This window comes from Rhincodon typus, chromosome 15, assembly GCF_021869965.1.
Source record: "Rhincodon typus isolate 14 chromosome 15, sRhiTyp1.1, whole genome shotgun sequence".
In the NCBI taxonomy this organism is placed as follows: domain Eukaryota; kingdom Metazoa; phylum Chordata; class Chondrichthyes; order Orectolobiformes; family Rhincodontidae; genus Rhincodon; species Rhincodon typus.
The window spans coordinates 40,757,274-40,773,637 of NC_063346.1; the positions used below are offsets into that span (position 1 = coordinate 40,757,274).

At 40.0% G+C, this 16,364-nt stretch overlaps 1 protein-coding gene across 1 annotated transcript in view; it reads left to right on the top strand.

Annotated features, from left to right (window-relative positions):
* The window catches only part of fto (FTO alpha-ketoglutarate dependent dioxygenase), a 321,431-nt gene that overhangs the window by 45,932 nt on the left and 259,135 nt on the right, over positions 1-16,364 (top strand). Inside the window, exon 7 of the mRNA XM_048605987.1 lies at positions 11,322-11,441. Within this exon, the coding sequence (XP_048461944.1) occupies positions 11,322-11,441 (120 nt within the window). The remainder of the gene's footprint in view (positions 1-11,321; positions 11,442-16,364) is intronic.

Below are 16,364 nucleotides of genomic sequence, written 5' to 3' on the forward strand. Positions count from 1 at the left end.
ATCTCCACCTCCTGCAGAGTTCCCCAGCATCACAAATACCAGTATAGCCCATTCAATTCACTCTACATGATATAGGTGACATGGTGGCTCAGATGTTAGCTGAGTCCTCTGTTTCCTCCCACACTCCAAAAATGTGCAGGCGAGGTGAGTTGACCATGCTAAATTTTCTGTAGTGTCCAGGGATGTGCAGGCTAGGAGGATTAGCCATGGTAAACGTGGGCTTACAGAGATAGGGTGGGGGCCTGGGTCTGGATAGGATACTCTACAGACGGTTGATGCAGACTCGATGGGCCAAATGGCCTCTTATCACACTGTAGAGATTCTATGATTCTATATCAAGAAACCACTTGGAGTCATTAGCCTGCAAAGGCTATTGCCCCTTACAACATTCCTGCAATACTACTAAGAAATGTGCTCTAGAACTTGCCTCACTCCTAACCAAGCTGTACCAATACATCTACAACATTGGCATCTACCTGATAGTGTGGAAAATTGCCCATCTCTGTCCTGTACACACAAAGCAAGACAAATTCAACTTACTGCCCTATTAGTCAACTCTTGATCATCAGTAAAGTGATTGCGATGAAGCAGCACTTGCCTAGCATAACCTGTTCACTGATACTGCTTTGGGTTCTATCTCCTGACCTGTTACAGACTTAGATCAAACCTGAATAAAAGAGCTGAATTTTAGAAGTGAGGTGAGAATGACTGACCTTGATATCAAGACCACATTTGATCGAGTGTGGCACCAAGGAATCCCAGTAATGTTAGAGTCAGTGGGAATCATGGGAAAATTCTCTGCTCATTGGTGTCATATCTGTCACAAAGGAAAATGGTTGTGATTGTTGAAGGTCAGTCATTTCAATTCCAGAATATCACTGCAGGCATATTTCAGGGCAGTGTCCTAGGCCTAACCATCTTTAGCTGCTTCATCAATGATTCCCTCCATCAAAAGTTCAGAAGTGGGGGTGTTTACTAATGTCTGCACACTGTTTAGCATCATTCATGACTCCTCAGATGCAGTCCTAGTCCAAATGCAGCAAGACCTGGACAATATCTAGGTTTGGGCTGACAAGTGGCAGGCAACATACATGCCACACAAATTCCTAGCAATGGCTGTCCCCAATAAGAGAGATCATGAATCTCCCGTTATTAACATCCTGAGGTTAATATTGATTAGAAACTGAACATGATTGGCCATGTGAGTACTGTGGCTCAAGTGCAGATCAGAGGCTAGGAATCATGTAGCGGGTAACTCCCCTCCTGACTCGTCAAAGCCTGTCCACAATGCAAATCACAGTCATAGATATGATAGAACACTCCACACTTGCCTGGATCAGGTCAGCTCTGTTTGAAAGCCCATTTGATGGTCATCACATCAACAAACGTGCACTTCTTCGACAACTGATGCTCAGTAACAGCAGTATGTACCACCTATAAGATGAACTGTAAAAATTCACCAAGGCTTTTTAGATAGCACCATCCAAACCCATGACTTCTCCCATCTTGAAGTTCAAGTGCAGGAGATTCAAGTCAACACCACCAGCAGCCCTCCAAGCTACTTGCTATGCAGACTAGGAATGATATCGCCTTTCCTTTGGTGTCATTATGTTATGATCTTGGAGCTCCCTCTCTAATGATAGTGTTGGTCTTCTTAACAAAAATGAACTGCAGGGTTTTAAGAAGGCAGCCCTCCATCATCTTCTCTAGGACAACTGGGGATGGGGAATAAGTACTATCCCACTTAGCAATGCCCACATCCCATGAAGGAATAAAAGAAAACAGTTTTGTCTGTTGCTCAGATAGTAATCCTGAGATTATTACCTTGGAGGTTGTACTATTTTATTTTGCTCCTAACTGTTTAAAATCTTTCAATAGGACTTATTTTCCAGCCTTTCAATCTCATTGATAGCATTGTAGATGATGACAACTAGATTCCAATGATTATGACTGCCTGTATTTTAAAGTGTTCTCCCTTGCTCCCCACCCCTGACGTCTATTGTGTGAAATAAACCCTTGTTTTAGTTTATGTCTTTCAAAAAAATAAGTTCACAATCAGCTTATGACAGGTGGTGAGAGCAGGGAAGGAGATAAGACTTAAAACTCTCAATCTGTCCGTTACAGTTGGGTTTGAAATACAGTTTCGGTCACCACATCACAGAAAGGGCACAATTTCTCTGGAAAATGTGCAGAGGAGATTTATAAGAATGTCACCAGGGCTTGAACATTGCATCTATGAGGAAGATTGGAGTGACTAGGGTGATATTCCTTTTTATTATGGTGGCTGAGGGGTGACTTAATGGAGATGTACAATGTTATGACGAACCTCGATAGAGTACACAATGTTTCCCATTGTGGAGAGGTCAGTTACTAGGGGCTCAGTTTTAATGTGATAGAAAGATTTTCAGAGACATAATAAATTTTTTTTTTACTCAAGGAGTAACGGGTGTCTGGGATTTGCTCCCTGATTTTATGGTAGAAACAAAAACTCTAAACTTGATAAAAACTAACAGATGAATTGTTGTCAGCTACAAGGCTATAGACAGGGTACTCATGCACAGGATTAGAATAGATGGTTAGTTTTTTTTATTAACTGGTGTAGTCACAATAGTATTTGTTCCTCATCTCCAGTTGTCTTAGAGAAGATGATAGTGAACTGCCTTCTTAAACTGCTGCAGCCCATTTTTGTTAAGAAGACCAACCCTGTCATTAGAGAGGGAGCTCCAAAATCAAAAATACCTGTTTCTGTGCTGTGACCTTTCTATGGTTCTGTGGAAGACAGCTCAGAGCAAGCTGCATCATCATGAAGATGTTTGGAACTTAGGAAAGTTTTCTGAGTTTCAACACATCTGCTAGAAAAGTTAGGTACAGTTTAGACCTTGTAGCTTGCAGATTATTCAGAGAAGATTGGTGCTGTAAGCAAAGTAAACCACTAACTTCTTCATTGACTGCATGGAAGGCAGGCAAGGCATAACTGCCATTTGAATTTTGTGAGGGAACAGGAGATTGCCTTGTTTGAAATAGTTAGGGGAATCTACAATGGGTTTCTTACGGCACCTAATTGCAAAAGAAGGCCTAGCAGGTTAACTTGGAAGTACAGGAAGAGTAAACAGAATAAGGGACTGAGTCATCCACAGTTAAGAGATGGTCGAATAACGTTTGTCTTTGAGAATATCTGGAGCTAGGGAACATTCTCCAGAGGTCTGTGGTATACTTATAGGTGGTCTCTACAGATGTAATAATTATGAAAATTAATGTGTCCTGCAAGAGAGTTTGATGGGGTTGGGGCAATAAGAGGTAAACTGAATAATAGCAAACATTGTTATAAATAATATTTTTAATAGTGCTTGTTGTGTTTAATTCCTTGTTATGGACGAGACTTAACCCCGTCAAAATATATTAAAATATCCTAAACCATAACTTTTTCTTATTTTAAAGATAAGTATAAGGTATTACATTCCAGATGTAATTTCGTTGGTCAAACTAGTTGACTTAAAGCAAAACACGCTTTATTTTTACGCTACAATTAAAAAGCCTAACAAAGTAAAAATAAGAGTTGGCTTATCTATAACTCTATCAAAATGCTTAATAAAATAATATATATTAACTACTACTAATTAGCTACTTAACTAGTTAATTAACTACTAATGTTCTAATATAGTAACATCCCATAAACACACCCTGGGAAAAGGAAAATTCAGTAAAATAGATTGTCTCACATGCATTTATAGCAGCAGGAAGAGAACCCCAGCTTTTAAATGTAACAGACAGAGGAATAACAACTTCCATGTCCAGCTTCAAGACCCCAGCAACTGCAGAAAGCTAAAACTAAAAATCCTGGTTCTGTGGGAGCTTGCCACCACCTATTCAGGCTGCTTCTATTGTTCCAACTTTAAAAAAAAAACAAGGTCTCACAAGCTGTTTACTTTATTGGCTTTGAGCTGACTGCTTGGTACCTCTGTCTCAACCTTTCTTGATTAAAATACACCTCTTAAAGCCATAGTATCATCACATCCTTTATGTACAATTACATTTGTAATTTGGTAAGAAAAGGTAAAACCATGTGGTGCACTCAATGCTTCTAAAACAAGAAATTTGGATTTCTCATTAAATGTTAAAGGTTGCTAACTGAATTGTAACAATTTGGATTCCTTCCCTTCCTTTGGGCAAGTGCCTTGGAGCCTTTGGGTACTTGAAGCATAATTGAGATCTGTACTTTAGTGAGTGGTGAATGACAGACACAATCTTTGATTTGATGGCATCATGTTGAATAAACAGGCAGTACAGGTTGCCTGACCTACATCCAACGTGTTTTTTTTAAATGATGACAATGCAGTTACTGCAGTGTACCGCAGGTATGCCTTCCACATATTGTAAATTCATCCTAGATTCTAATATTCTAAACTTAATTGCAGTATTTACAGACAGTTGTGAAGATATATAATGAAATATGGTTAAGATAGTCTTGTTTTGATATCATTGATACATTGTCCACATAATTAATATTTTGTAACCGTGAATCTGGTAATCTTTGTAATGGCAAATATCCTATGCATTATAAAAGTATTAAGATTGTGAAGGTATCCATCAGTGCTAGTCTACTTGGAAGTGTTCCAACTCAAATTCAGTGTAAAATACTCACTTTTACCACTACATTATTTTCAATGTATTATAAAAGTCAATCACACGGGCACCTTCTATAACAAGTCTACTTCTTTACCTTAGTTCCCACAACATTGACATCACAAAGCAAAATGACTGATTTCAGAATTGTATTTTACTTGTATGTTTCTGTACTCAGGAAAATAATAATAGAAAATCAAGTGTACCTAATCCATAGATTCCAGGGCACGTTTCTTAATCTAAATAGATTTCAATCCTTACCCCATTAACAGGCTGCCTCCATGACCTAAAACCACCAGATCCTGAGTTTAAAATTAATTCTGAAGTGCAGTGAAATAAACCTTGGGTGTGTCCAGATGAACTTCTCCATCAATCTGACAATGTCCCATGAAGTAAAAGAGCTTGTTCTGCAGTAATCTTCAAGCAAGTCACTATTAGTCTCCTGCCAACCACATATTTTTTGCAGCTGTGTTGTTAAACTGCTCCTGCTTCCAAACTGTTTCTGCAAATAACCTAATGCCGCTCTCAAGTATAAACAGATTTCAACCAGTTTGATGTCTTTACCCCAGAAATTAATTATTCTGTGCCAGATTGTACTGCTCCTCCAAACACTGCTTCTGTAATGTTGTTTATACTGGATTTTTTTAATGCACATTTAGTTGTGTTAAAGAAACGCTGTTGTTATAGAAGACTGTTTTTATCAAGTTAGGAGAGGGGAGGAGTTTACAGTGAGGCAGATGCAGATATGATTAAATTGCTAGTCATAGCCCGTCGCTATAAATTTTAAAGCAGTGTAAAAATACTTAACAAAGTTCTGCTGGAACATCTGCAATTTTTCATGCAGCCTGAACTTGCACCAATTTGGGAGCTATTTCCTGTTCTACATAACTTGTATTATATACAAATAATGCTCTGTTACAAGAAACTGAAGGTAACTTTGAACTGCAGTGTTGTCACACTCATTTTGATTTATTGTAAAATGTATTTTACATTTGTCATTTATTTCTGATAGTTGCAGTTCTTTGACACTGCTAAGTATTGCATAAAGAAAAATCAGTACAAAATAACATTATGCAAGCATTGTGGTCAGAGGAGCAGCACAGTTTGCTGCAACAATGTGGAATATTACCGGCCTTTTCTATATCACACTACTTCTGCCCTCATTATGGAGGCTTGGTATTTGGAAGAGCAGTAGAATCTACACAGTAATGTAGAAGAGTCTAGTCTTCATGACTTCATTATTCTGTGTGCCTGAGCACAGTGTCAAATATTTCTCAAAAAAAATTCTAATATGTGTAGAATTTTAATGATGTAACTGAATAAAGGGTGGAATCTTGAAGCGCCCTGAATTATGTCGGCTATGGTGTGAAATCTGGAAGAATCACATGAATAGTCAAGTGAGGCCTATCTCAACGAGCTGCATTTTCCAACAGAGTTCCAGGCGTTAGGCTGAGACTCTCACTCGGTAACACTGAGACGTCTATGAAGGGGGGTTATTGCTTGTTGTTGGTCTTATTAACTGCACATCTTGCCTCATTAATATGCAACCTGCTATAATCCAATCAGCCACGTAAAACTAGATGGCGAGAATTCTCAACAAGAAAGCCAGAATACCAGGCAAGTCCAACTCGCTGTTTTCTCTACCGTATCTCCATTTTGGTTAACAGGGCATGTTCCAGGGCACCGACTGCAATCACCCCATTCATGAATGCTGGCATCTGTCATTTGGCACCTGTCAGCCTCTGGGGACACTCATGATACCTCTCTGACCCAATTCTGTGCTTTAAAGCTGTACTTCAGGGTGCACTAGCAATTAACACTGAAATGCTTCCTAGAGATAGGCACATAGCTCACAGATTGAACCAGGCTCCATTTGCAGGCATTTCACTTGCCCTCTGAGTGTTTCCTCACTTTGAGCTTACCTGAATGCTCAGAGCATCCCTGCATGACCTTGCCTTGCTGCCGTTTTGCACTTTGCTCCTCCCTCTCCCAAGCCAGAGCTATCAGGCTCACAGTACTTTAACCTTGCATTGCTGTTTAGTGCAGAGATAATTCCACAAAATTTATCATGGCTGTCAGCAATCCTCTGTCAAGTCAAAGGAGACAGGTCATCCTGGCACAAAAAGTCAGGGATAGCCTCCAATATCAGTCCAGAGGCCATGGCACTATCAGGCAGCCACATAGGGTAGTCAGTGTCAAGATTCACTCCTTAAAAGATGTTATGATCCAAAGGTCAGGCAGCTACCTTGGCTCTTTCTGACCTATTGAGTCCTGTCTTTAGAAGAGTTGATCTTGGGCAGTGAATTGTTGTACTTGTTGTGGAATAGCATTGTGAATTGTTCGACAAAAAACTAACTAAGGAAAGATTAGAAGATGAGAGTAATCTAACTAAAAATTTTAAATTGTTGGTAGGAGTTTCCACAGGTATTTAAAAAGGCAAAGAGTGGCTGAAGTGAATCTTGGTTCTCTCAAGAATGTGGCTGCACAATTAATAATGGAGAATAAAAATTGAGGAGGAATTGAACTGATATTTTGTGTCAGCCTTCGCTGTAGAAGACATCTGAGAACTAATTGTAAATCAAGACAAAAAGGAGGAAGAAACCTAAAACAAATACAAACAGTGAAGAAAAGATACAGCAAGGATTATTAGAGCCAAAGGCTGCTAAGTCCCCAGGTCCTGATGGACTTCATCCGACAGTTTGAAAAGAAGTGGTATACAGTCGGAAAGGAGTTGTCCTGGAATTCCTTAGTGTTGATCTGGACCTCATGAAATCTGTTGGAGTCAGGTTAAACATAGGCATGGAAACCTGCTGCTGATTACCACATACTGTCTCCTGTCAACTGATGAATCAGTCCTCCTCCATGTTGAACATCACTCACAGAAAGTGAAGAATGTACTCTGAATGGGGACTCAATTTCACCACCAAGAGTGACTGGGCAGCACCACTACTGAACAACCTAGTCAAATCCTAAAGGACATAGCTAATAAACCGGGTCTACAGTAGTGGTAAGAGAATCAACAAGAGGAAAAAACATACTTGACCTAATCCTGAACAATCTGCATGAAACAACAGATGCATCTGTCCATGATAGTATCGGTAATTGTTCTTGCAGAGATGAAGTCTCGCCTTCACATTGGAAATATCTTACAATGTGTATCTGGTGCTATCACCATGCTAAATGGGACAGACTTCAAGCAGATCTAGTAACTCAAACTGGGTGTCCATAAAGTGTCTTAGGCCATCAGTAACAGCAGATTTGTTCTACAACATGGCCTGGCATATCCCTGCTGTATTGTTACTGTTAAACTGGAGGATCAACGCTGGTTCAATGAGGAGTTTACCTAATCTGGTGAAGCTGCAAAGCAGGACTGTTTGTGTGCCAAATGGTGTAAACAGCAAGTGATGGACAGAAGTGATTCCACAACTGACAAATTGGATGAAAGCTCTATAGTCCTACCACATCTGGTTGTCAGTGGGGGTTGACAATTACATTACTCACTGGAGGAGGAGGAGGGACCTGCACAAATATCCCTATCCTCAATGATGGGGGAGGCGAGCAGATCAGTGCAAAAAGTAAGGCTGATTCATTGGCACCAGTCTTTATCCAGAAGTGCCAAGTGAGTGAATCATTGCGGCCTCTTCCAAAGGTCTCCAACATCACAGATGTTGTCTGTAGCCAATTCAAATTGCTCCATGTTAAATCAAGAAATGGATGAATGTACTGCAGAGGCTACGGGCCTAATAACACTTTGGCAATAGTACTGAAGATTTTAACTCCAGAACTTGCTGTGCCTCTAGCCATGCTGTTCCAATGCAGTTACAACATTGTCATCCACCTGCCCATGATTGTGCTGTCCACAAAAGTAGGACAAATCCAAGTCAGCCAATTGCTGCCCCATTAGTGTATTCTCGATCATCACTAAAGTGATGGAAGGGGTCATCAACTGTGCTTTCAAGCAGCACTTGCTTTACGTAACCTGCTCCAGTTTGGATTCACCATGGCCACTCAGCTAAAAACCTCATTATAATCTTGGTTCAAAAGGGGACAAAAGAGCAACTATGTGCAAAAATCAAGATTGACGGCCCTTGATGTCAAGGCTGCATTTGACTAAGCAGGCATCAAGAAGCCCTAGCAAAGCTGGATGCAATGGGAATTGGGAGTAATCTCTCCACTGGTTGGAATCCCACATGGTTAAAAAAAAGAAGGTAGTTCATCACTTCACCGTCTTCAGCTGCTGCATCGATAACTTTCTGTCCATGATAAGATCAAAATTGTGGATGTTACACAATCTTCCTCACAGTTTACAATGCTTCTAAGTTTTGTATCATCTGTAATCTTGGAAATTGTCCCTGGTTCACCAAGATCTAGACCATTAATGTAGATCAGGACAAGTAAAAGTCCCAAAATAAATTCCTGGAGACGTCCACTACAAACCTTCCTCTGACCTGAAGAGAATCCATTAACCATTACTTCTAATTTTCTCTATCCCTCAGCCAATTTTTTATCCCTGTTGCTAATGTAAGTTCCATGAATTGTAACTTTTCTCAATCCTGTTACGGTAATTTTAGTAGCATGCAGGGAATATCTTGTCAGTGAAATTCCCATTTCTGATATAATAATATACTTTTATTTAAATTGTTTGAAGCCCTGATTATTGTGATTTCATTAGTTATTGTTTTGTCCTTCTATAGCAAAAGGCCCTGTGAACTCCTGTTCTCTGCAATCAGTCAAAAGATTGTGGCAATGGAGCTTTCAGGCATCTCCATGATGCCATAAGTAAGATATTCTACATTTGGACTCTGAGCCACTTCTCATTCAACAGATGTTTGTAGGTGTATACATCTTTAGAGATGTTTCCCAGTTTTGATACTAATGTTTGACTGTGTGTTGGCCCCGCATTGATCAATCTTTAAATCCTGACTACTTTCTGGACATGAGCATTATTTTGTTAGCTATAGCATGACAAGAATTAGGTACTTTTACTATATTGAAGATTGCACAGAAACGGGGCAAAACAGACTAATTTAATATAAATTCTATGTTTCTGTAGTCACAATACCACCTTCTTCCCTTCCGAAAGCCCATCATCACCACCACCATCACCCTACTCACCTTCCAATGTCCAGAACCACACATGTCATTGCCAGTATTTTCCTTTGACTCATGCATGGACCTGAAGTGACCATCAAAAGGCTGTCATGGCAGTTTTTCTCTCCTGGTAATGTTGATTGTTTGATCCAAAAGATTTATAAAATGCAGGTTAATGAGAAGCTATTGTATGGTGAAATTTATCTGGATCATTAACTACAGAAAAAGAAGGCATATTTTCTGGTTTCCACTTTCATTTCTTTATTTGTACATGTTCTTAATGTAAAGTTAAAAATGCAGGACAGACAGCATAAAATGTCTGCACATCTGATATTCAAGGTCTGTATGTGTGCAATATATAGCAATGAACAGTTTGTCTTGAAGACGAGAGCGATGCTTCTAATTTTTTTTGTTGCAAAACTATTCAGAAATTAGTAATTCTATTTATTTCTGTTGCTTGGATGTTCTTTGTGAAATGTAACATTCATAATATTCATTAAACACACAAAGAAATTGTCCATTGAATATCTTCATTAGCTGTTGTATGATTTTTTGAGTCTCTATGTTCAAAAGCAATCAGATATTTTAGTTTATTTTCTAAACTTGTAACTGCATGTTCACATGGACAAAATTAAATCATTTTGTGAGATTTTGTTTTAAAGATATGTAATCTGTAAGACTATGAATTCATGTATTATATAGTAGGAAAACCCCATTAAATACAATGTAGATATTACATATTCACGTAAATATGTGGTCCCTGTAATACTGAGTGTGACTTGTATACTTTAGAAGGAAATTGTTGTCCAGAATTGATTTTATTTTGTATTTGATGAACATGGTGTATACCAGACATTTTTATGGGTCCTTGTGAATATTGGTAGTGTGCCGACAATGCTCCAAACGTGTCAAGTAGCATCTCTGAGCAGGTTGATTGTAAAATCCTTACATCAGACATTTGTGAGGGTCGATTGGAACTATAACAATGATGGAACAAAGGAACAGGAGTCCATGAGCCTGTTTCACCATTCAATTTGACCATATCTTGTCTGTACCTTGAGTCCATTTACCCACCATTTATATATACCCATTGATACCCTTTTCTAACAAAATGTGAGAGTTAATCACACTAGCCAGATTTTTAGCAAAATGATCAATGATAGGAGATAACTTACCCACAGGCTTGGAGCTTCAGAATAGTGATATCTGCTTTAAGATCTTAAATTACAGCATAAAAATGCTTGAAATGTGCATGTCTTTCAGCATTTGTGAAAATGAAAATAATTGATTTATGCTTCAGGCTTGGACCCTTTCTCAGATTTCCTTAAGAGTCTAACTCCAGAAATGTTAACCTGTCTTTTTCTTTGCAGATACTGATGCATCTGGTCTTATTTCAGACTACAATATTTCCAACCCATTTTCAGTATTGTAGTCTTGCTATGTAGGACACAAAATTGCAGGCCATTGGCACTAATGTTGGGAGCAATATACAAATTTGCTCAGTGCTGATGGGTAATGTTAAGCTTTACTAAAATCAGCAAATACATAATAGTGCCCAAGTGATAAGAAATCTCAGCTTTCAAGTGGAACTACATTTTTTGTTATAGGTTGAATTTGAGTGGTTGCGACAATTCTGGTTTCAAGGGAAACGTTCAGCAAAGGCAAGTGACTGGTGGTTTGGACCAATGATTCTGCTGGAGAAATCTTGGAGAGAGATGGAGCAAATGGTATGTAATTTATTGTATTTTACTGATCCAGCATTGAGCTGTGGATAGTGAATGTTGGTTAGGAAATATGCTCCTTCCTATATTAATTTATTCAAAATAAATGACCAGCTTGTGGTTCAGATTAATGACTGTGACAGCTATGGTTAATTCTTTGGTTAAAATTATGAAAGTGCACTGCAAATGGAATTAAATATAAAAATGGAAGAATAAAGTGATTTTAGAAGCCTATTAAATACAATTGATACAAAGCCATGTGACTGTATTTTGAAATAGGGTGGTGTCAACAACATTCTCTGGATGACGCTTTTAAATCATAAGAACTTGAATAAAAAATGGTCTCAGATGAAACCAATTTATGATCCTAATTTAACTTGCACAACATTATTTATCCATTACCCATGTTCTCATAGACTCATGTTGGCTTCCAGTTACTGAACAGCTCAATTTTGAACAACAACAACTCTTTCTCTGATATATCGATGATATTGTCGGTGCTGCTTCCCTCTCTCGTCTGGAATTGGAAAACTTCATCAACTTCGCCTCCAATTTCCACCCTGCCCTCACTTTCACCTGGTCTATCTCTGACTCCTCCCTTCCCTTCCTCGACATTTCTGTTTTCATTTCTGGGGATAGACTGGCCACTAATATCCATTACAAACCCACTGACTCCCACAGCTACCTGGACTATACATCCTCACACCCCACTTCCTGTAAAGACTCCATCCCATTCTCTCAGTCCCTCCTTCTCCGTCGCATATGTTCAGATGAGGCCAACTTCGACAAGGGAGCCTCCGAAATGTCCACCTTCTTCCTCAACCGAGGTTTCCCCAGCTCCGTTGTCGACAGGACCCTCAACCAGGTCCGACCCATCTCCCGCACTTCTGCCCTCACCCCTTCTCTTCCCTCGAGGTGGACAATGGGGACCCAGTGGATGTGGTGTACCTAGACTTCCAAAAGGCCTTTGACAAGGTGCCGCACAAGAGGCTACTGCATAAGATAAGCATGCATGACATTAAGGGTAAAGTATTAGCATGGATAGAGGATTGGTTGGCTAACAGGAAGCAAAGAGTGGGGATAAATGAGTGCTATTCTAGCTGGCAGTCAGTGACTAGTGGTGTGCCTCAGGGATCGGTGTTGGGACCGCAATTATGTACAATTTATATAGATGACTTAGAGCTGGGGACCACGTGTAGGGTGTCAAAGTTTGCAGATGACACTAAGATGAGTGGCAAAGCAAAGTGTGCAGAGGACTGTGAAACTTTGCAGAGGAACATAGATACATTGAGTGAGTGGGCAAAGGTCTGGCAGATGGAATACAATGTAAATAAATGTGAAGTCATACATTTTGGTAGGAGTAATAGTAAAAAGGATTATTACTTGAATGGTAAAAAGTTGCAGCGTGCTGCTATGCAGAGGGACCTGGGTGTCCTTGTGCATGAATCACAGAAGGTAGGTCTGCAGGTACAACAAGTAATTAGGAAGGCAAATGGAATTTTGTCCTTCATTGCTAAAGGGATTGAAATAAAAAGCAGAGAGGTTATGTTGCAGCTGTACAAGGTGCTGGTGAGGCCACACCTGGAGTACTGTGTGCAGTTTTGGTCTCCTTACTTGAGAAAGGATATGCTGGCACTGGAGGGGGTGCAAAGGAGGTTCACGAGGTTTGATTCTGGAGTTGAGGGGGTTGGCTTATGAGGAGAGACTGAGTAGATTGGGATTATATTCATTGGAATTCAGAAGATTGAGGGGGGATCTTATAGAAACATATAAAATTATGAAGGGAATAGATAAGATAGAAGTAGAGAGGATGTTTCCACTAGCAGGTGAAGCTAGGACAAGAGGGCATAGCCTCAAGATTAGAGGGAGCAGATTTAGGACTGAACTGAGAAGGAATTTCTTCACCCAGAGGGTTGTTAATCTATGGAATTCCTTGCCCAGTGAAGTAGTTGACGCTACTTCAGTAAACGCTTTTTAAAAAAAAGGTAGATTTTTTTTTTGAGCAATAAAGGAATTAAGGGATACGGTGAGAATGCGGGTAAGTGGATCTGAGTCCACGAAAGGATCAGCCATGATCTTATTGAATGGCGGAGCAGGCTCGAAGGGCCAGACGGCCTACTCCTGCTCCTAGTTCTTGTGTCTTGTGTCTTGTGTCTTGTGTCTTGTGTCTTGTGTCTCCCGCAACAGCGATAGGGTTCCCCTTATCCTTACCTAGCATCCACATCCAGAAGATCATCAGATGCCATTTCCGCCACCTCCAGCAAGATGCCACCACCAGACACATATTCCCCTCCCCTCCCTTTGTCTGCCTTCCGCAGGGACCGTTCCCTCCGGGACACCCTGGTCCACACTTCCTTCACCCCCAACACCTCCCCACAGCCCTATGGCACCTTCCCCTGTAACCGGCGAAGGTGCAACACCTGTCCATTTACCTCCTCCCTCCCAGTATCCAAGGGCCCAAACATACCTTCCAGGTGAAGCAACACTTCACTTGCACTTCCCAGAATCTAGTCTACTGCATTGGCTGCTCACAATGTGGTTTCCTGTACATTGGGGAAAGGAAGCGTAGACTTGGTGACCGCTTTGCAGAACATTTATGTTCTACTCGCAAAAAAAATCCCTGAACTATCTGTTGCCTGCCACTTCAATGCACCACCTTGCTCCCTGGTCAACATGTCTGTCTTCGGCTTGCTGCAGTGTTCCAGTGAAGCTCAGTGCAAGCTGGAGGAACAACACCTCATTTTCCGCTTGGGAACCCTGCAGCCCTCCGGATTCAATATTGAGTTCAATAATTTTAGGGCCTAAACTCTCCCATGTCCCAGCCCCCCACCCCACACACCAGGCTTTTTTACCACATAGCCTGCCATTACACACCCCCTGTTGTTAGTCACTAACAGTCCCCATTAACAACTATTCACCCTCCCAGCCTGATCGTTAGCAACTCCTTTGTCTGTCCAACTGTCTTTCTCTTTCTTTGGGCTCTATCCTATCGTTTACTCCCTACCACACCCGCCTCCCTATTTTCTGCATATAAACTGACGTTTTCCCAGCCACTATCAGTTCTGAGGAAGGGTCACCGGACCCGAAACTTTAACTCTGTTTTCTCCTTCACAGATGCTGCCAGACCTGCTGAGCTTTTCCAGCAACTTTGTTTTTGTTCCTGATTTACAGCATCCGTAGTTCTTTTGGTTTTTATCTAGCTCAATTTTTAAGTCTCCTCCCCATCACTCTAAGTTATATATACTTCAAGAATTCTGGCCTCTTAAGCATTCCTAATTTTAATCTATCTGTTGGTAATTGTGCTTTCAGCTATCAAGATCTGGAATTCTTCCTCTTGGCACATCACATCACTCCTATACCTTTCCACCTTGCTTTCCATCATTGAGACACTCCTTAAAACCTAGCTTTTTAACCTAGTGTTTTGGCCAAGCTTTTGATCCCTCTGATCATTTGTTATGTGTTTCAGTGTCAGATTTGGTTTCACACAACTCCTGTGAGCCCCCTGTATTTAGACCATTATACGTATGCAAGTATTGAACTCACTGTTTTCCTATGACTAAGACATTGGTCAGAACTTCATGTCCCAATGACCTTGTTCCCCAAAAATCATGATTTGAAAGTCATTAACAAACCTTGGTATCAACAGAATGGTAGGGTCTTCTAAGTGTGGGTTCACACACATGGCTAGTCATTTTGAATGTTCAAGTCACCTACAGTGGCCACTGTAGTTTAAGAATTAAAACAGCAGAGGGTACTATTGCATCAGTAGTACACTGAAGCCGCAACGGGCCAGAAACCAAGAAAGCAAACGACAGCGTTTAACAACAGGACAATGTAACTTATCATGGAAAATAGCCTCACTTCCACTAGCACGTGGATGTCCATTTACTGCAATCTTAATTTTTGCAATAGATCAAATGGTTAACTCGACTGATAGAAGTAGGTTTTGTTTAGAATAAAAGAAAATTTTATAGAGATTTGGATGCACATTTTGGCTCGATTCAATCACGAGTACGTCCATTGATTCCTGGGAAACTAGTGACATAAATAATCTGGCTCCAAAACTGACCATAAATGGCTCTATTTGGGTTGAACGGGGATTGCAGATTTAATTCTAAGGAATTTAACAAATTCAAGTTTGTCCAAATGTTAATTTCAACTGTAATATGCCAATATTTAAAATCGTTTAAAAGGAAGTACTTGAGAATAATGTGTAATTGCTGCAATCACTGTTTATATCCATTTTTATCATGTGCCAGGATGGTCTGCATGTTATTCTGCTTTGCTGTGAATCATGATACGTTTATAATTTATCTTAAAATTTTTGGCAACTTCTATTTAATTTCAAAATATTTTATCGACATCTTCTCAAATCTGCTGGCAAGTGAATCATTCTGATTTTCTGACACTCACGTTGTGGTGTCAAGAAACTGACTTGTCGTGGTAACATTCTAGTTTGGAGCACCACCATATGATAGATGGAATAGAACTTCAAGTCCTACATAGACTTGTTTTAGTTGCACTACTGTGGAGAAGCTCTGAGAACTTCTTCGAAAAAGGGAGGCAATAAATTACAAAAACACAGAAAAGGAGAGTGTGTGTATTATTCCTGGGCTGATGTGGCATACTTTCATTTAGCCAGCTCAAAACCAAAGACTTGGCCAGTAGCCTGACTGTCATCTCAGTTACAGAAAGTGTGTTAGCCACTGGGACCAGAGCAAGGAAAGAATGAGAGCAGAATTAAAGAGCAACATCCATATAACATATAAAGCAGGTTAATATTTTCTTGACTTTTAAGTTTATGAAGCCTTCATTTAATTGTCCACAGCAATTCTGTGCAACCAGACATGAGTCTGATGATATATTAATTTCTATTGGTACTGATTTTCTGTGTGATCACTGAAAGTTTGGTTTGCATTGCATAAGCAA